The sequence below is a fragment of the Trichosurus vulpecula genome, chromosome 3 (genome assembly GCF_011100635.1).
Source record: "Trichosurus vulpecula isolate mTriVul1 chromosome 3, mTriVul1.pri, whole genome shotgun sequence".
In the NCBI taxonomy this organism is placed as follows: domain Eukaryota; kingdom Metazoa; phylum Chordata; class Mammalia; order Diprotodontia; family Phalangeridae; genus Trichosurus; species Trichosurus vulpecula.
The window spans coordinates 182,629,628-182,650,778 of NC_050575.1; the positions used below are offsets into that span (position 1 = coordinate 182,629,628).

Below are 21,151 nucleotides of genomic sequence, written 5' to 3' on the forward strand. Positions count from 1 at the left end.
CATATACCAAATCTGAAGAGAGTCAGTAAGGCATGACTTGCTGGGTGAAAGGCTGGCCTTGAAATCAAGAAGACCCAGATTCAAGTAATGCCTTGAACACATACATGCCTTAGCCGCTAAGTGAGCAAATTATAACCTCTCCATGCCTCCAAATGACCCTCTAAGCACACAAATTCCAGGCCATATGCCTTGGTGGAAACTACAAAGAAAGGAAAAGTTCAAATTATATCCCACTTCTTTTTGTCCTTGTCCCACTCCAACTCACAGTGGGATATGGGACCTGCTACAGCTGAAGTGAAACCAAATCAATTGGTAAGTGAGCAAGCTGAGTGTATTTGTGTGCAAGTCTGTGATATGACTATGCACATATGACTGACTATCGTCTGTTTCTATGAGAGCAGATTGGGGTAGTGAGCCACTCTCCGGATGTATCCATTTTCCTTTCCCCCACATTTGCTAGCTTGGTCACTTTGAGCAAGTCATTTTTACATCTCTGAGCCAGTTTCTCCTCCATGAAATAATGATATAGTTAACAGCTGATTTATGTAATGAAGTGGTGTATGTGAAATACTTTATGACGCCTGTGTAACTGCTAGCTTTTATTATGAAACTGGGTACTTGTGAGGGGTGTGTGTAATTAGTTCATCATACATAACACCTGTGATGGCTGTTATTGTTGAAATTTATCAAGTTTGGTGCAAAGGCTGGGGTTCCTATGTGCTACCTATCCCCTTGGTTTAGGGGAATATTTTCATTTTCTGTTTAAAAGAGATGAAGAGATTTGGGGAGAGGATATGGACACTACAGCAGCATACTAAAAAAGTAATAGATACATTATGACCAAGTTGGATTTCTACCAAGAATAAAAGTTTGGTTCAAGAGAAAGAAAATTGTAAATGTAATAGACCATATTTAAAAATCATTGTTTACTTAGAGCTTTAAATTTTGCAAAGCACTTTAGGTGGATCTTCTAATTTGACTCCCACAACGACCCTGTAAGGCAGATAATGCAGGTATTCTTATCCTGGTTTTACAGAGAAGGAAACTGAGGCTCATAGAGGGCAACTTCTGTGACACCACTAAATGTCATACGCAGTTGTCAGAGGAGAAATTTGAAGGGAGCTCTTCGCTGACTCCAATTTGTCAACTCTTTCCACTATACAGGGAATCAGGCAGGAGGGAGAGGGGTTTGTTTTTCTTCCTCTGGAGGTAGTCTTAAGACTTAAGGGCATTCGCACTTGTTTGCGCTCCTCTCCCAGACAAGTCTTGGGGCTTCACAGTTCCAAAGCCGTGATAACTGTGTGACTCTCTCTGTCTCTCTATCTGTCTCTCTGTCTGTCTCTCTGTCTCTCTCTGTCTCTCTCTCTCTGTCTCTCTGTCTCTCTGTCTTTCTGTCTCTCTCTGTCTCTGTGTGTGTGTGTGTGTGTGTGTGTGTGTGTGTGTGTGTGTGTGTGTGTATGAGAGTGTGTGTGTACACAGGTAGCTGAACCTTCCCCGACCGCCTCTCCCCGCCTGCGTCTAACTGTACGGGGGCAATCCCTCCCTTCCCGGAGCTGGGGCAGGGACCCGCTGGGATGCAGGATGGCTGCAGAACGAAACAAGCAGGTGGGGGCAGGGGAAATCCGGGGCGGGCGGGGAGTGCGGGCAGGGATTGGATGGCACTGCTCTCCAAAAAAGATCCAAGCCAAGGTCTGGGAATATTAGAGGAAAGGAGCTGTTTCCACCTTGGAAATTATTTGGGGAGCAAGGAGAAACAGAAGCTTCCTCTAGTAGGAAAGGGGTGGGGAAGGAGTCCAAGTCTCCAAGCAAGAAACTCTGGCCTGTCTGGTGACCCTGTAAACTCACTTGAACTTGGGTTTTACCCAGCGCAAATGCTTATTGGGGAACCCCGACCCGAGATCACCAAAGCTGTGTGAAATCCGAGATGACTCCAAGTGTCAGCCCAATGTTCCGCGGTTCAGGACCAGGCTGTCAAACCCATTCTCTTTCCCTCTGCCCTTTCTGGTGATCCTGGAAGGCTCGGTCTCTACCGCCAAAATCGAGAATTCAGACTTTTATCTAGATATTCCAGAACTCATAAACATCTCCCAGTGCTGGTGTTTACAGATATCATTAGGGAATTTGCCTCAATTATCTGTTTGCTTTGGCAGTTGAGACCAAAAAACTGCATAAATACCTTGTAAACCTTCTTCGAGTTTTCTTTACTATGCTTCCCGTCCCACTCACAATGTATTCAGTAACCTTAGAGACTCAGAGTCATGAAACTCACACCATTCCCAACCTAAGCTCTGGCTGACGCCAAACCCGCGCAGAGCGAACGACTGGCTGAGCGGAGGTGTACACGAGCCTTTCTCCACACGCAGTCTCTCCCTCATCTTCCTCTTCGTCCTCCACTTTCCAACGTCCTCTTCTCCAACTCTAGAATCTATAGCCTTGCATTGGCCGCGAATTCACTTAAATTTCTGTTCCCCGAACGAAACCAAGCTATGGTTTCAGTCACTGAAGCATCTCCCTTGGCTTCCAGCAAAGGGCTGTGGAAAACCTCAAAGTGGGTCCCAGCGAACGGCTCACCCACAGCTCCACCTCCTGCTATACCTCCTAATCTAGGATTCATTCCTTAAAACTATTTTAATGCCTGGCCCTGCTAGCAAGCTCACATAAACCCCGTACTTTAGGCATCTTCACTGGCCCAGGCCCTCAGATCTTGTTTGGAACCCACACCTGCACACCCCCAGATCGGACCTGGTCCAAGTACCCAACCTCCAGGTCGAAGTTGATCTTATTTTCCAGCCCTGGTTCCAATCCCTTGAAACGGGCCTGGGCCCCTGCTCCCTCAGTCTCCTGCAGGACCTTCTCCCTGACCCCAAATTTTGTGGATGACTGTGGAGTTCCGAGGCCGGAGGAGACTGGACAACGTAAACTTGAGAGGTGGGGTTCGAAGAGAGTGGTCGCATCCGGATGGGACGGGATGGGACGAGATGGGATGGGCCAAGCCAGTCTGCTTACTTTGCAAGATGGCCAAGAAAGTAGTCGAAACAAGTGTCCCCACCCAAACAGGGCTCCATTGGCCGAAGGAACTGACCGGGAGAGCCAGAGAGTGGGAAGATGTGCGGGGTTATCCTCTGCTCTCCTCCTGACTCCTAAATTTCCCCGACAATCAGTTAGTAGACTACATTCAGAACAGTATCCTAAAGCCCGGGAAGGAAACGGTGAATCTGCCACGGCTGAGACGTATTGGATAGTACGTGCCCAGCACAGTACCTGGGAAATGTACCCTGGTCTCCCGAGTAGGAACACGCACTATTGCGTGGATGAGGGAGGAATAACAAAACATTAATATGCTCCCCTCCTTAGAGCCCCATCACAAAAGAGTGTAACACCTCACTATTTCAAAGGTCTGTGATTTCATCGATATGGAGTATTCCTTCCACCAAAGCAGTTCACAATTGTTCTACATTTAGAAGATGGTTCTCAAAAATCTCCGCGACTAAAAAATTCCTCTCCTTGCAACCAACCTAGGGACAAGTCTCTCCAAACCTAGCTAGCCTGGTCCTTGGACAACAGACTTAACAGGCTTTCATTGAGTCACACTAAAAACTCTCCGCTGACTGGGTACAACCTCATGCGTTCCTTGTAGCGGTTGAGAATCCAGGGTCCCCTCCCTGCCTTGATGAGAACTTGGGTTAGGACTTTTCTGGACGAAAATATAGGGAGATATAGATTGTATAAATACAATCTATATTTATATACCTGTGATAGTCTTGTATTTCACATGTGCGCATAACATATTTTGTGGATAACCTCATTATAATCATGCACGTAAGAGATATGTGATCCCATATATAATCACATATGTGTGTATCCACATGGTTGAAATCACAAACACACATATGCAGAGGGCAGCCTGAATTGGAAGCAAACTTTGGAGTCCAGATGACCTGGGTCAGTCTCTGACACATCCTGGCAGTATGACATTGAACAAGTCACTTAACTTTAGTATAGATAGTTTGATAGTTGATGTTTTTGATGATGATGATGATGATGATAGATTTGTACATTCATGTATCCATTTTCCATACATCCATTTACACGAGTATACACACGCATTTACACAGATATGTACATATACGCCTATTTTGTTGTGTCTTATTGGAATAAAACAGAAATACACACACATCCATCTATGGATGCTTGATGGGTTTGGAGTGCTATTTTCTCACTTCCTCCTTCTATGCGTGACTGGTCAAGTCATTTCAAATCTGAGTCTCCTTTTTTTTTAGTTTGTAAAACTGTAACAGGTTTTTTGTAGGGAAGATTGTGTGAGCTATTTTTTTTTTATTAAAGACAGAGCATCTGATAAATTACTGAAGCAAGTAATGGGGTACCTTATAGTAGAATATCCACCAGCTCTATAAAATAATATATCTCTTAGGGTAAAAGATAGTAAAATATCATGTTTATGTATCTACACATGTATGTGTGTGTGTGTGTGTGTACATATATATATATTATGCCTTATGTGTACCATGCTTCATAAAGCAAGAGAGCAGAATGTATTACAAATCATGCCAGCTTCCAGAACACACACACAAAAATATATTATCCTTATGCATAACATTTTATGACACGGACTAGCATTATGCTCCATACTTTATGTCTACTACAGGACACCAGTACATTGTGTTATGCCATGCATACGCTTCTGTCCCGGAGATGTATGACCCCATCATTCGATCTTTAAACCAGTTGGTTTCTGGGGTATCCCGGCTCCAGGTAGTTGTCAGGACAGGGCTGCGAGCTTTACCAAGTTGAACCTTCTCCTCCACCTCCCGCGCAGTTACAGGAGCCACTTTGCCCCTTTATGTTTTAGGACCAATTTGAGCCGAATTCTCCCTACCCCAAAAGAAGTTTTGGCAGTTGAGCCAGGGGCGCTTTTGAGTGAATTTGAAAAAGGCTTGCGAGGAACAATAAAGGAAGTGGGGAGCCGGGAGTTCTAGAATTGGGTTGGGGGTCGGATAGACATAAAGGCATTGCCTCACAATACAAAGACAGCTGAACTTGGAGGTGGAAGAAAACCTTTCGATTCCTGGCTTGTACACTTACTTAGAGACCTTGTACAAGACAGTTAGCTAAGGCTGTTTGATCGTTTGTAAAATGAGGTGAGGGATATAGGAGAATAATGTTTGTACTAACTACTTCACAGGTAGTTCTTAACAATTGTGAAGAAAGTGCTTTGCAAAGCTTAAAGTGTTGCTATTCGTATTAAGCCTGTGTCAGCTGCAGGAAGCCGAGCGCGGTGTTCCTGCAGTAGAGAAGGCTGCTTTGGGCTTCTGAACCTCCAGTAGCTCGTGGGTGAAGTGGAGACTCAACCATCAGACTTGACATTTGATTCCTTTCGTTGACTTTAAAATGTCTTCACTAGACCTGGCGCTGCTGCTGGACGGCGCTAGGGGTAGGGAATTCAACCGCTGGAGAGACACTTCAGGAAACTGGCCAGGCCCTTCTCCGACAGCTGGGTCCCAGCCCCGAGGAGCAACCTGGGCTTACGAGATGATTCTTCTTTGAGTTTGAGAACCAGAGCACGAAACTTTTGCCTAGGGGCTGAGGGCTCTATAGGTTTCCTCTTCAAAACTGAGACGGGTACACCCGGCACCTCTTCCTCTAAAAACCCACCTCTAATATCCACTCCCACCTCCCACCCCAAGGCTTTTACTAGGCGCCAGATTCGCGAGTTTTTAATTTGTTTTATAGTTCGAAAAAACCCACCCTAGTGTAGACAAGAACACGTAAGTCCATACTGTCCTGGGGCACATAATTCCAACTTCCTTGCGCCAGGTGTCCTCAAGCTTTCGAGTGTGTGCGTGTTGTTTGTTGGGGGGAACAAATATCGGACTTGGACTCACCCTTAGGTTCCAGCCGCCCCTCCAGGCTTCGGCTGGTTTCCGGGTCAGACAGGCCGAGGGGTTCGAAATCTCGCTTTGGCTCTCAAAGCCACTGCTTGGCCCACTGTGGGGGCTGCGTGCGGGGCTTGGAGGCGGACAAGACCCAAGGGGACACACCTCTGGCTTGAATCTAGAATAAATAATCAACCAGTTCCTCTCCTACTTGCTCTCCGTTCCAACACTGGGAGACTGGGCCAGAGGACCCAGTCCTGGAAAATGAGAGCTTTGCCCACCAGACTATTCAGGCCCCTGCCAAAGGAGCCTGGGATTTCTCCTGCTTCGCTCCAGCCTGAAGCCAAATTCCCAGAGAAAACCGTGCAGGGTCACGTGGTCCCTCGGGCCAGAGCCCCGGCGCTGACCCGGGCTGGGGGCTCAGAGCTGCCTGGAGCCCCCCAGGAGGGCGCCGGGAGATGGGGCGGGCCGAGTCGGGCGGGGCCGGCGCTGACCTTTGGAGAAGCTTAGCGACAGGGGGTGGGTTCGAGGGGAGGGGAGGGGAGGGGCTGGGGCCGGCCCGGCCCTCGGCGGGATTCCCTGCGGCGCAGCCTCTGGCTCCCAGTTGCTCGTCCGCTTCGGCCGCTGCCCCCTCCCCTCCACGCCACAGTGAGTATGATGTCTCTGCCCACCTTTTATCTGCCCGCCGGGCCTTATCTGGTACTTGGGCCACCCTGCGCCCGTGTGAATGCGGGCTCCCCGTGGAAACAACTCTCCCCGAGCCCCCCTCCCACCCCAGCCCGGTTCCCGCCTCCCTCTCCCTGCCTGAGCCCTGGGCCCTTCGGGCCGCTGCAGGGGTCTCTGAGCTGCAGCTGGCCCTGCTGGTCTATTTCAAGGCAAGACTTTTTGTCATCCCGTTAGGCCTTGATGGTGCCAACCTAGGCACTTCCCGTGGGCCTTCACTTAGCCCCCGGGGGCCCTACTGATCCTTGGGCGCGCCTAGGAGAACCAGAGACTCCCCTCACCTCCCGAGTCCTCAAATGCTGTCCTGCGACAAGCTGAGGAACTGGGTCTAATGGGTGAACCCAAAGACTACCCCCCCGCCCTCGCCGTTTTCTCTTTCTCCTCCCTTCTCCTCTCCTGGGGAGTCCAGGTCCCTGGAGACACTCTCCTCCGCCGGTTCTTCACTTATTCTCCATCGTGTCCTAATCCTAGAAATTAAGCTTCCTGGAGTCGGCTCAGTGCAGAGGGTTTCTAAGATTAGTGATGATTTGGTGGTTCAAATTTTCACCAATCTAATCCACTTCAGGGTCCCCAACCTCGGAAGATCTTAGCTCAACTTTCCTTCTCTGGAGGGAACCGGATCCCTGTAACCTGGATGGGAGTAGATGCGTGGAAGTGGAATAGTTACCTAAGGTTGATTCTCTCTCTCGTCTTTGCTTCTCGGTCCCCCTTCTCCGGAAAAGGAAAAAAAAAAAAGTATTGAAAAAAGAACTTGTCTTTGGTCTAAGACATTTGCCGGAGTTTTAATTAGAAGCGAGTCCGAAAACGTAGTATCCGGGTTATAATAACCACCCGATCAGTGACTCTTGCTTTTCTTGGGGCATGGAGTTCCTAGGTAATAGGTAGTGGGGTGAGAGATGAAGGAGTATTGAAAATTAGCTACGTTGAGAGCTGTCTTCCGCCAGGCCTTTCAGTCCCCCAATCTCTGAGCCTATTTCACGTTTCGAGGGAGCCGGGTATTCTGCCTCTAGTCTCACCCAAGCACTCTGGGAAGTGTGGAGGGGATAATATATCGAACCAGCCGAGCTAAATGGGAAGCGAATCTTCCACTGGTGTTCCAGATCTGGTTGGGGCTTTTCCGGGATAAAGCAGGATGGATTTACCAGAGGTTGAGGAAGGAAACAGGGAGACGACTCAAACGCAGAGGGCAGGTGTAATCCCGAAAGCTGGAGGAGCGTTTGGGGGAGGAGGAGGGTTTGGGGGTTCAGAGAAAAGTTCTGAGTCTATAAGCAAAAAAGACCAAGCTGATGGTCCTGTTTCTCTTTTCCATCTCCCTCCAGGTAACGTCCTTTCCTGGCAACATCTGGATACCAGTCCCCTAAATCGACCCAGATAGCCAGCCGGATAAGGGAGAGAAAAGCACCCAAATCAGACACTGGGGGAAAATATAACCGAATCCTAACGCTTTGTTCCTTTGGTCTCTGCACCTGGTTCCTGCTGTGCCCCTCCAGCTGAGCTTCCAGTTTTAATCACACCTCCGGCCGCCCCTTTCTGGGCCAAGAACGACGAGGCCTACTTAGAGATGTACCAAAGTTTGGCCCTCGCTTCGAACCCCGGCCAGGCTCCCTATGCCCACGACTCCAGTAGCTTCCTACACTCGCCGGCAGCCAGTTCCCCCGTATATGTGCCCACGACTCGGGTGCCCTCCATGCTACCCACGATGCCCTACCTGGCGGGTTGTGAGGCTGCACATCAGAGCCATCCGCTGGGTAGTCACCCAAGTTGGGCCCAGGCAAGCGGCGAGGCCTCAGCCTTTAACCCCGGCAGCCCCCACCCCTCGTCTGGTTTCTCCTACTCTCACAGCCCTCCTGGGGGCAGCGGCGGGGGACGAGACGGGACCTACCAGAGCCCCTTGATCCTTGGCAGTGGCACCAGGGAGCAGTACACCAACCCTTTGGTGCGCTCAGTCAGCGGATCCTATTCCAACGCCTACCCAGCCTATGTAAGTCCGGACATGGCCCCCTCCTGGACCGCAGGCCACTTCGAAAGCAGCGTTCTACACAGCCTACAGAGTCGCCAAGCTGGCCTTCCCGGCCGGAGGTCCACCTTTGGTGAGTTCTTTTCTCCTTCAGCCAGCCAGTGACCCTCACCAATTTTTCTTGTGACTCGAGTCCGTACTCCTAATCGTTCTATCTATCCACGTCTTGGAGACCCAACCAGAACTCGTCTCCGTTGCTCCTGGGTTGAAGTGGGGAGGATGGGAAGAGCAGAATGGGAGGGTGGGGAGTGAGTAGTTGAGCGGGTAGAAGGGAAAAACTTGCTTCTCTTCTTTATCCTTATTTTGGAGCAAATTATATTTTTATTTTTCCAAAGAGGTAAGTCCTGGTCACCTGCCCCCCTTTTCTGAAATGTCTTACTGCCTGAGGTCAGGTTCAGAAGCTCACAATTAGTCTAGAGGAGTTCCCATCCCCACCCTTCACCCCCAGTCTCTAGGGGATTAGGTCCCAGTGTCTTTGAGATTGAGGCTTCCCTTGAATCTTTGCCCTTCACAAGAGAGGGAGGATTAGAATAAAGATCATTTCTTTCAGGGACAGGCACTTTACCCTTTCTACTCTAATCTTGAAATCTCACAGGTTTCTGAAAGGGTGGCACAGATTCTCAGCTGTTAGCCTTGCCTATACAATGGAAGAGTGGAGTTGTTAAATTGAAAGATTCATTATTAGGTTATTTAGATCAATTGAAACACTCTCACCCCAATTTAAAAAAAAAAAAAACTCATGCAAAAAAAATAGCAAAAACTTTCCCCCTAAAAACTCCCTTTCCATCAGTAAGAGGAATTTGGGGATGAATTATCCTCATAATTATTCTGAGAATCCTTTATAGTCATGCCAGGCATAACCTACAGGCCATCCCATACCCTCTCATGAGTCTGAGGACTGGGAAGGGGGTTTTTAGTCTAGGTAGAACTCTGCCCTAGCTCAGTGGAGGAAAACTCCTTTGAAACAGTCTGTAAGCGCCAAGCTTTCCATATGAGCCCTTCAACCAAAGCCAGCCTCTCCAGGATCTTTTTCTTTGCCCTCACCTGGACTCAGTGACCCCTATCCAGTGACTTGAAAGCCCAGTGTTTAAGCCAGAGGAACATATTTACAAGGCTTTAACATTTAAGTAATTTATTGAGGTAAATTAGTTTATATCTGAACAGACTTTTGGTCTCCTAATTCAGCTTCTTCCAAACAATTCCCAAGTTGCCTTGTTCTCCTCCTTCCAAGGAAATAGTGAAACTCAATCAGGCAGTGGTCAATAAAAGCCACTTGGGTTGAGGGCCATTTTATCCCATTCTTTAAGCCACCCCTCTTCACACTCACACACACACACACACACACACACACACACACACTTATACACACTCACAGATACTCCCCTGTCACTCTTTTGCTAGGCAGCCCTTTCCAGGACTAAGCTGCTTCTTCCTTCCCTGTAGTGCTCAAGACCCTTTCTGTAATCACCCAAGTTCCTCATTCTCCTCTCCCCTCTGATTCTTTTCCTCCTTCCTCTCCTCTCTTCTCCTCTCCTCTCTTCTCCTCTCCTCTTCTCTCCTCTTCTTTCCTCTTTTCTCCTCTCCTCTCCAGTCCTTTCCTCTCATCTTCGGTCCTCTCCCATCTCTCCTTTTTCTCCACCCCTCCCCTCCACCATCCTGTCTCTTCCAGCCCTTTCCTATATGAAATCCCCAATTCCACCCGCCTCCAAACTTTATGTTTTGTTTTGAAAAGCACTTCAAGCCCTCAGCAGAGTTATCTCCTTCCCTGCCACCCTCCCCTCCCCACCCCCATCAACTTCATGCCTGGGCTCCGGGGAGCTTATCTCTGCAGAGAACAAAGTCACCCAGAGAAGAGGGTGTGAGGCCTCCGCCTTCTCTACCCCTCCTCCCCTACAATTGCAGGACTCCCAACCTAAGTTGGGAAAATATTCTGTCCCCTCTCCTCCAGTAATAGACCAGCTCTACACATCTCGAATCAATGGATAATTTAGATGCACCAACTCACTTCCAAGACCCAAAGTGTCATCTAAATCGACAATGATTGCCTGAAAGCCCATATACCTTGCAGTTTCCCTTCTAGTTTGTGCTGTGTAGGCTACTCTGAAGATCACCTCGGGGTAGAAGAAAAGGGGAGTTTTGGGGTGAAGGAGCATAATAGTGGAGACACTTTTGGTTTAAGATCCAGAAGCTGAAAAGTGGAGCCTTTTTCACTCACTAACCAGCACTGGCTTCCCCAGTTGAGTCTGACTTTCCATAATGGTTCACCCATTCATTTGGTTACTTCCCACCACAGATTCCCAGTGCCTCTCCTCTGCTCCAGGAATGAACTGCCCAAGAACTGGAAAGGCTCTCAGTCAGCTACAGCGGAAAGGGAACAATTAGCCTGGGACATTCCCGATCCCGTTTATCTGGGGGAATATCAGTCAAGAACTAGCCGACTTCTAGACTCCTCCATGCCCTTTGGATGCCTGCTGCTTTCTTTACACAGCCATAAGGTCTAGAGTTGGAGGGGATATTAGAATATAAAATGTCAAGTGCTGGAATGGGCTTAGGAACATAGAACGGCAGAATTGGAAGGGACGTTAGAACATTTACTGTTAGAGCTGGAAAAAAGGAAGGAGGGACCTATGATATCTTAGTCAAAACCCTTAGTTGTACATACGGAGAAATGGAGAAGCAGACGCAGACTTTGGGAAGTGACTTGTTCAAGGTCACATGTGTAGTAAGTAGCCAAAATGGCCAGAATTGAAGACTACAGCATACCATGCTCTTGAATAATTAGGTCAGCAGCGAGTTTGAGTTTCTCGAGGTTTATCCATCATCTTCCTTGGGTGGCGTTTACTGGAGATGCTTCGGAGCTAAATGGCACAAGGAGAGCTGAGAGTTTCAATTTTTCGAAAGGAAGTAATCCAGCTCCAAGAATGTATGCTTGTGGCCTCTAGCTGCTACTAGCAAGAAGACAAAATGGAGCGGGCTAACCCTCGGGCTTCCTCATTCTCAGCTCTGTCCTGGTCCTAAGTCTAGGGTCTCTGGTCCCAGGTCCAGTCCCGCCTCCACCACCACCCCCCGCCCCCACCCTGGCGCGGCTCCCCTGTCTGTCCGTGGCAGCCCGACTCGAGGTGTGATTGATCCTGCGTCACCTCCCCCCCTGCTTACCCCCCCCCCCAACAGCTCTAGAGCCCGCGGCCCCCACACACATTCCATCCGTCTTGGCCCAGCCTGCGCGTCGCCACCAGTCAAAGCCCCCAAAGGTTTGATGGAAATCAGGGAAGCCCCCGAGTCGGCCCCCAGCCCCTCCCACACCCACCCACTCACCCACCCCCGCCTTTAATCGCCTTACAATAACATCGCTTCTGAGCCCTGTTTAGACAACCCGGCCAGTGGGCTAGTTTGTCGGCGGTGCCGGCCTCAAAGCCCAGCCGGCCCGTGGGACGCGCAGAGGCCAAGGGCTGGGCTTAGACTGCCGGGGCTCCGGCCTTGGGAGAAAAGAAGGCAAAAACCGCTACATTAACACCCCAAGCTAGGGGTGGGGGGCACAGCGGGGGTAGAGTGAGGAAGGACAGAAAGTCCGGAGGGAGAGGATGCGTGGGTGTAAGGAATAAAATCAAACTTCTTAGCTCGAGGCCCAGGAAGGTTAAGTAGAAACGAAAACAGGGAGACCTGGCTAGGCTTTGGTTAACAGATCGGTTCGAACTTCCACTCCACACCCCCCCAGTCATCGTCCCGCACTCCTGTGGCCGCATGGCTTCCCGGGAGCTTTCTGGATTACCTAAAACCTCGACCTAGAGGGAGGGGCAAGGATGCTTAGCAATATGAATTAGGGGAAAAAAGACTAGCCTAGTAAAAAGCAAGGAAAGATATCTGTCCCAGTGGTTCTTCGCTGCTGTAGACATTCCTTCCCTAAGCGGCTCTGGAATGGAAGAAAGCAGATAGGGGAGATATTTGTCAGGACTTTATGGACAACCCAGAACCCGAGTTTCTGAGAGTTCTATTTTCGAATCCCCATTTTGATACTCACTGCTAGACCCCGATAACCAAAATGTAGTGGTAAGACCTTGGACAAGTCACTCGTCCTTCTTGAGATCTCAACTTCCCGAGATTATAAAGGCAGATACATGGGCAGATAAAGGCACTACATGATCTCTCCGTTCCTTCCTCTGAATTCCGTACTTTGGGAAATTGGTGTGGGATTCCACCATGAAGAAGGTGGGCATGATGGCACTGAATTCTATGTCGAACTTCCCTGTTCCTTGTGTTTGAACCTGAATTCACAAACCTGGGGCCAAGGCTTATAAAAGCCGAAGCTTCGGGCCCTTAGAATCCTAGGTGTTTGGTGCAATTGTTAACACAAAATACATTCAACTTTTCTTTCTGCTTTTCCAATGAGAAACGCCAAAACACATCATCCCCTATACTCTTCCCTACCTACATCCCCACCGCACCCCCCCCCAATTAACAAATTCAAAAGTCTGGTAATAGGGTCAGTCTTCCCAGGGATCGGGGACCTAGAAGTAGGGGGAGACATTGAGCGAGAGCAAAGAGCCCGGGATTTTTTTAAGTCGGAAGATGGATTTAATATTGAATCCTGGCTCTGCAGTAAGCTGAGTAATTTTAGATGAGTCACTTTAACGTTCTGTCCTCAGTTTCCCCATCTGCAAAGCAATGAGCTTGAACTAGATGGTCTCAGAAGTTATATCTAGCCCTCAGCACTCTGATATGGTGGGCAGAGCCTCCTCGACTCTGCACAGGCAGGGCTCCCCCTTTCTCCGCAGATGGATCCTGAAACCCTTTCGTCTTCGCTCAGTTTCAGAATTCCTGGAAGAATTCCCGGGTGAGGGCCGCGAGTGCGTTAATTGTGGGGCTATGTCCACGCCGCTGTGGAGGCGAGACGGCACAGGCCACTACCTTTGCAACGCCTGTGGCCTCTACCACAAAATGAATGGCATCAACCGGCCGCTCATCAAGCCGCAGAAGAGGCTGGTAAGTCAGAACTTGGGAAGGCGACGCGTCCGGGTTTTGCGGCCTGGGAGACGGAGTAGGTCTTTCTTCACCCTGAGGCTAGGAGCTGAGGGATTATACGAGAGTGGCTAACATAAGCAGCATTTTTCTATGTCCTTGAAGTACCTGGAAAATTCACTCCGGAGTCTGTTCTGACTTAGAGACCCTGAGCATTTAATCGGAAAGAGAAGTCGCCAGGGAGAGGAGTGGAAGAGGTGGGGGGTGGGGGGGGGAGGCGGAGAGGAGGTACAGGAAAGGTGCTGCATCTGCAAAGCGAGGCCCGCTAGGTGAGCTTTCTGTCCAACCCCACAGAACCAGAGGCAGAAGTGGTGAGCTAGAGGGTCAATCTCTTGGGATGGGAGAGGTGGCCTGTGCAGTTGGTGTTAGAGTATCTCTTCTCCTGCCCCACCGCCCCACCACCACCCCACCACCACCACCACCTTGGTAAAGCAGCTGGACAGAGGCCTATGTTCAAGGGAAGTGAACCACCACAGAGCTGGATGGGATGTAAGAGTCCAACTCCCGAGGTTAAGTAACTTGCCCGAGGTCACACAGAGAATAAGCATCAGAGGCGGTATTTGAACTCAGGTCCCCTTACTCCGCTTTCTGCTGCCCAAAGGTTGGTTTCTGCTCAGGGCGAGGGAGTGCCTGCCTATTACAGAGCTCTGGAATAAAACAGGGAACTTTTGCTTGAGTCTTTCCCACTCAATTTAGGGCAAATGGGCGTGAGACTTAACCTGTCAGTGCCTCCTCCCTCATGTCTCCTGCGTTTTCAGACTAAAGCCTAATTGAGAGGGTTTCTTCCCCCTTTTATTTGACGCCTTGCACTTTTGAGTTGACCAGTTCAGGATAAAGTAACCAATAGAGCTGTTTTCAGGGAGTATAGTCCAGGGCTTTTAGAGAGAGGCTGAGCCTGAGACAGGATGCTCACAGCTGCCAGCACCTTCGAGCCTGCCCCAGCCAATGGGTAATTCATAGCTTTTTAGAGAATTTCTCGGTTTGGCTGATTAAGGATTCACCCACTTTGCCCTTTGGAAGGAAAAAATGATAAATAAAGTATTTTAAAAAGACTTTTCCCACCCATATGAAGTTGGTCTTTCTGGATTTTGGCTGCAGACCATAAGAATTTGTCCTGTTAAGAAATATATTTAAACAAAATGCATAAAGCTCTGGGAGGAGGCTCCCAGCTGGGATTGTGACTTGGTGAGGGGTTCTAAACATGCCAGTATAGGCTTGCTCCAAAAGCAAATCCTCCGTGATCACTGAGCAAAGAGGTTGAGCAACCTGGGGCTGTCCATACGGGAGAAAAGTGTACATTCCGGAAATACTATATCCCCAGAGTGAGTTAGAAATCACATTTAATGTTCTAATTAAGATATTAACATCCTTCTCTGAAACTAAGAAGCTAGTTAGTATGGTGCAAAAACAAAAAGTAAAATTGGGAGTTCTTGACACATGTTGACAAGTTCTATACTCTCTGAGTGTAACAGCTAAGGTTCCCCAAGGAGCACTTCTCAGTTTGACTCACACCTGCCAAAAGGCTACTGTTTAGGACCTTGTAGAAAAACGTAAAATTATTCTTCCCAAGAAAGGGGGGAAATATTCACAGAAACAGAATTAAAATGTTTCAGCCAAACTAAAAAAATCCTCCAATTCCTCCTTCAGAGTTTATGCTACTGGAAGGAACCCTCCCTCTCTCCCCCCCCCTCAAAGAAGAAGCCTAAATGAGGTGCCTTTCTAAATTCTTTAGTAATTAGCCATTTTAATGGTATTGGATCTCTGCTTTTTTTTTCCCTAATCATTTAGTGTGTTTTCTAGGAGTATGTGCCTTTAAACAGAAGCTCCAGGGCAAGTGGTTGAATTTTCTTTTCTTAATTTGGAGTGGATTATTTATGTTGGTTTCTCTCTGGGCTTTCCATTTGTTTTGAAACATTTAGCCCCTCCTGAGAGTGTGGAGAGCCTTAGAGATCTGGGGAGAGAGAATAGGAATTGTCCTAAACCTCTGGTTGGTTGACATTGATCAGAGACTACTGTCTTCAGAGGGATAAGGAAGCTGTTTGACTTTTTGAGTTTTCTACAACCTAAGATGTGGTTACCTTTGGAATTGGGCTGGGCTGAGTCAGAAGTAGTTTCTCTTGTGTAGGACTTGGGACTAGATCCTCTTTTTGTGGCAGTTTGTAAGTTGGCTATATGGTTTGGGAGTAGGCATATATCTACTTCATCTTTAGAATAGATTTTAGACATTTCCACAATTCAATCAGGTTTGTGTTCACTTTTCCTTACAGGGTGCTGAGTCCAATGTACTTAAGTCTTCAGCTAAGATCAAATAACCAGGTTTAATGCTTGCTCCCATACACGAAGAGTTGAATACATTTATATTTACATATTTTACATAATAACAGTAAATATGGAGTGGAGTATAAAAATTAATATTCAACTTAAAAATATTTATTTTGGTCTTTGTCACTATCATGAGGATCAATTGAGAAAATATATATGAAGTACTTTGCAAACCTAATTGACTTCCTAAAGTGCAGATCTGACCATTTCTCTCTCTTTCTCTCTCTCTCTCACTCTCTCTTTCTCTCTCTCTCTCTCTCTCTCTCTCTCTCTCTCTCTCTCTCACACACACACACACACACACACACACACACCCCGGTGGTTCCCTACCAGCTCCATTATCAAAAACAAAACCCCCTTTTAGGATTCAAAGGCCTCCTTAACTTGGTCTTCTCCTATCTTTCTAATTTTCTTACACCTTACACCCCTCTTCCCTTGCCCATTTCTCCCATACTCTGTGATTCAGTGACACAGGTCTCCTTGCTATTTCTCAAATGAGATACTCCATCTCCAGACTCCTGGCATTTGCACTGGCTTTCCCCTAGGCCTGGAATTCTCTCCATCTTCTTCTTTGTCCCCTAGCTTTCCTGCCTTCCTTCAAGCCCCAACTAAACTATCAAGTTCTACAAGAACCCTTTCCTAATCCCCCTTGCTGCTGATGTTCATCTCCAATTTACCCTGTATATATCTTCTTTTTGCATACTGTTTTCACCCCCATTAGACCGTGAGCTTCTTGAGGGCAAGATCTGGGTTGTTGTTGTTGTTGTTTGTTGTTGCTGTTTGCACAGTGTTGGCACTTAAACAAGAAGGACCAGAATTCAAGAATGCCTTGAAAAGGACCAAGCTATATCAATTGACCCAGTGCATTTTTTAATCCATAAGGCAAAAAGATAAAAATGTTTATTTCAGAGTACGATTGGAATAAAAATGTCTGTGTCAGTTGATGAGCCTGGTCCTGGTCCTTCTAGTATTAATAAATACTTGTTGACTGATTATCAAGTCCTTACTATATGTCAGGCATTGTATTAAATGCTGGGGTGTAAGTTACAAGGGGAAAGATAGTACAGGCCCCCAAGGAGCCTAATTCTAATGGAGGAAGACTGAAAACCAGGGATGGGGTGGTACCCTGGAGGTATGGTGCTCAGAAGCAGAGTCAGGAGAGTGTGATGGAAGATAGATCTGGGCCCCTCGCCAAAATGGAGGCCTTCCTCACCTAGGGAGAGAGGGGTATTCCAGGGTCAGAAGGCCATAAGGACTAAGGGAAATTCCAAGGTGAGAAGGGAACCAAGGCATTGTGTCAAAGTCTACAGAGTCAGAAGCCAAGTCATGAGCTGAATGAAGTAATATTATTTTATGGTATATTTTTAAACCAAGCTTGTAGTAATGATAGCACCTCCAATGTTTGTTACTTGACTACCTAGTATTGGTGGTAGTGATAGTGGTATTGATCATGATTTACTAATATTTAATGATCTTTAGTGATAATGGTACTTCAGTAATACTCAATAGTACTTGGCTGCAGCAACCCTTAAAGAAAGTTCAATTATACCTCCTAAATTATAGAAGGATTGGAACCTCTGTTGGTAGAGGGAGTACTCACACTGACTAAATTACAGATTCTTAATGTCTTAATGTACTAAATTAGAGTGTCCCCAAAGTCTTAGTGCCTTGACAGTTTAATACTAAACATTAAACTTAAGCTTTAAGAGCTTAAAGCTGCACTGAGACTTTTGGGACACTCTATAGGAGAATACCATTAAACCAAATTTGGTTTGATTAAAAGAAAATCTGTTTTGAAATATCATCTCTCCACAAGCTGATTTTGTTTGAAAATAATTAAATTTTAAAATCCAGTTAGTTCCAAGCCTTTTTATGTTTTGTTATTTCTTGTATTTTTAAATTTTGCTTTAGTAATAATAACTGACATTTATACAGGGTGTTCCAAAAATCTTACTTGTTTTCAGCTTTAATAGCTTAAAACTTTGCTAAGGGAAGGGAATAAGCATTTGCCAAGTGCTACTCTGTGCCAGACACTATGCTATAAGATCTTTACAAATATTAGCTTATTTTTTTTCTTACAACAACCCTAGGAAATGGGTGTTATTATTATCCCCACTTTATAGTTAAGGAAACTGAGGCAGAGAGAGGTTAAGTAACTTGGCCAGAGTCACACAGGTAGGGAGTATCTAAAGCTGAATTTGAACTCAAATGTTCCTGACTCTGAGTCCAGTACTCCATCAACTGTGCCACTTAACTGTCTCAAGCCTTTAGAGATATTCTCCCTTATATAGACCTTTAAAGTTTTGTTGTTGGTGGTGGTGGTTTTTTTTTTTCTTTTTGCAGGGCAATTGGGGTTAAGTGACTTGCCCAAGGTCACACAGCTAGTACATGTGTCAAGTGTCTGAGGCCGGATTTGAACTCAGGTCCTCCTGACTCCAGGGCTGGTGCTCTACTCACTGCGCCACCTAGCTGCCCCCACCTTTAAAATTTTTTTAAAGCATGTATCATCAAGTCTCACAAAACTCCATGAATAGGGTACTAAAGGTGTTATTATTCCCACTTTTCAGATGATGAAACTGAAGCTCAGAGAGGTTAAATGACTTACCCATGATCACTAAGCTAGTAATTCTTTGATGAAGTTTTATTGAACACCAAGGCTATAGTAGTATCAGGCTTGAAATTAAGGCTGTTGAGCAACTCACCTAAGGGGAATTTTCACTCATCACCCTGAAGAAAAATAAACCAGTCCAATGTTCTGGGTCAAGAATAAGGTGAGAAGATTCAGAACAGGACTAGAAATAGGGAAGCCCTAGATGGGGCTCAGCATAGTTAAATTTAGGTACACCATAAGTGCTCTCAGATGAAACATTCAGATAGTGTCTATACAGGGTTTCCAGATTAGCCATTTGACTGAATCTGCCAGCCAATTTGGCCCAGTTACTGGTTTTTGAAAACTGAATCCAGTGTTTGTTCTGGAATTCTATAGACTTTCCCATTAAAATAATTTCAGGGAATAGGGGAATTCTGACTGGGGAGCTGGGCCAGGGCGGGAGGCATGGGGGGCTTGATGTAGAGAATAACTAGCTAGGCTTAGAGTCAAGAAGACCTAGGCCAGGGATGGGGAACCTGAAGCTTCGAGGCCACATGTGGCCCTCTAGGTCCTCAAACTTCTAGTTTGGATTCAGTCAAAGGGCCGAGCTCGAGGACCTAGAGGTCATGTGTGTGTGTGTGTGTGTGTGTGTGTGTGTGTAAATGTGTATGTATGTGTGTATTACAAAACCCTTTATCTGAATTATGTCCATTGAGGTATATGTGTATATATATATATGTATATATATATATGTATGTATATATGCATATATATACACACACACACGTGTATGGATAGATATATAGGTATCAACTATTACTCATCTAAATCTACTGAAATCCCTCAGTAAAGTCTTTCCTTTGGTGGGGGGAAAGGGTCATTGTCCTGCAGAAAAGCTTTTTTTTTTAATTGTATTTTCAGAATGAGGATCTTAAAGATGGAAAAAAAAAATCATTAGAGAACTAGTCATGTCACTATAAGATATCAGATTTGGAAGAGGTCAAGTAGTCTAACCTTATTTTCTGGAGAAAGTTCAGAGAGAGTAATTGACATACCTATGTCACACAGTAAGTCACACATACACACAAAGACAAAAAAAAACCATCCCCTAAAACCTAGGTATCATGATTGCCAATGCATTTGAATTTTCTGTAGTACTACTTTTGGAGGGAGGGAAGGTGGGGACTCTGCTCCAGGGGGCTCACTGTATTTGTGCCACAGTTAGTGTGACAACTCAGTCAACTTTGGCCCTACATGATCAACTTTAGCTCAGAACTCCTGAATTCAGATGATTCATTAGCCTCAAGGCTCCCCAGTAGCAGGTATTATAGACATGTACCACCACGATTTACCTACTACTTTTGGAAGAATGGATATGACTGATGGGGCCATTTGTCATCTTGCATGGTAAACAAAAATTTCCACTTGACAACCTACTTTTAAAGATCCTGACCTAGATGCAGAGATTCTGCCTAACGCTTCTGACCAGCAAAAAGAAAAAAAACCCAGTAGTCAATATTTAATAATATGGAGGAAAGTTTTGGTATTACTTAGAAGCAAATGAGGTAGGGACAACTTCTAAGGTAGAATAGTTTTCTGTTTTATATTATCTGATAATGTGAAGGAATGTTTGTTTTATTTATGATTGAGCCCAAGAACTTAAGTGTTTACTGTAATATGGTATAGTGTAGCCTGATTGTTACTAGCTTCCTTCTCCATGGATGGCAAGAGAATACTGCATCTTTTCCTCCTCTCTCATCCCATCTTATGCCACCCTTCAAGAACACAAGGAAAGGGACTCCCCCTCCTCCACACCATGGTAGCTTCATGTTTCTCTCTTCTTTCTCACTCAGCATCTTCCCAGTCTTCCTTTCTAAGACCCTGAGGTCTCACCTCTGACCTGTTGTGGAACAGCAGGAGTTCAACTTGATTTTTCATGTCCATTCTTACAAGGCTGTCACTTTAGGTCCCAGACTTTCCTGACTGAGAAGCCACAAGCTGCATTTAATACGTTATATCTTCCAATTAGGGAGTTAGTAAGATGATCCTCAATACTAGAATTTAAAAATCCACAATAAAAGAGGCAAAGGGAGAGACCATCAATCAAAATTAGCATTTCCTAGTCAAGCACCATGATTCAAGTCTCACAATCTCTCAAACAGGTTTGGGGTAAATGGAGGCAGGGGAAATAGTAAAGGGTAATGTTGGTGTTATAGTTACATTTTTAAGCTCAAACACACTTCAGTGGATCTCTGGGCGAGAAATCACTCAATTCTGTATATGAGGATAGGAACTTTTGGTTCAAATAAGGAGTGTCCTCTCAAGGTTATGCTCAAAGCACCCAGAGGACATTACTAGAAATGGCATTGAAAGCTAGGAGACTTCTTCTTGACATCCACATTGTTTTTTAATATCTCTAAGCTTTGGGACTTAGTTTGGAATTGCATAGCTCTGAGCCAGGTACATCCCAACCACACTGACAAGTTAAAGTCAAGAAAAAACTAGATCACATCTATGATGATGGTGGCCATCAAACAGTCAATCGGTAAACGTTTATTAAGCTCCAACTATGTGCCGGGCACTGTTCTA

At 46.4% G+C, this 21,151-nt stretch overlaps 1 protein-coding gene across 2 annotated transcripts in view; it reads left to right on the plus strand.

Moving 5' to 3' along the window:
* The first annotated feature begins 6,458 nt into the window (after nt 1-6,458).
* GATA5 (GATA binding protein 5) overlaps nt 6,459-21,151 on the plus strand; it is a 28,436-nt gene continuing 13,743 nt past the window's right edge. For both annotated transcript variants that reach the window (XM_036748352.1, XM_036748353.1), the window contains exons 1-3: nt 6,459-6,542; nt 7,937-8,707; nt 13,439-13,614. In XM_036748352.1, coding sequence (XP_036604247.1) covers nt 8,179-8,707; nt 13,439-13,614 — 705 coding nt within the window. In that variant the 5' untranslated portion in view covers nt 6,459-6,542; nt 7,937-8,178. The remainder of the gene's footprint in view (nt 6,543-7,936; nt 8,708-13,438; nt 13,615-21,151) is intronic.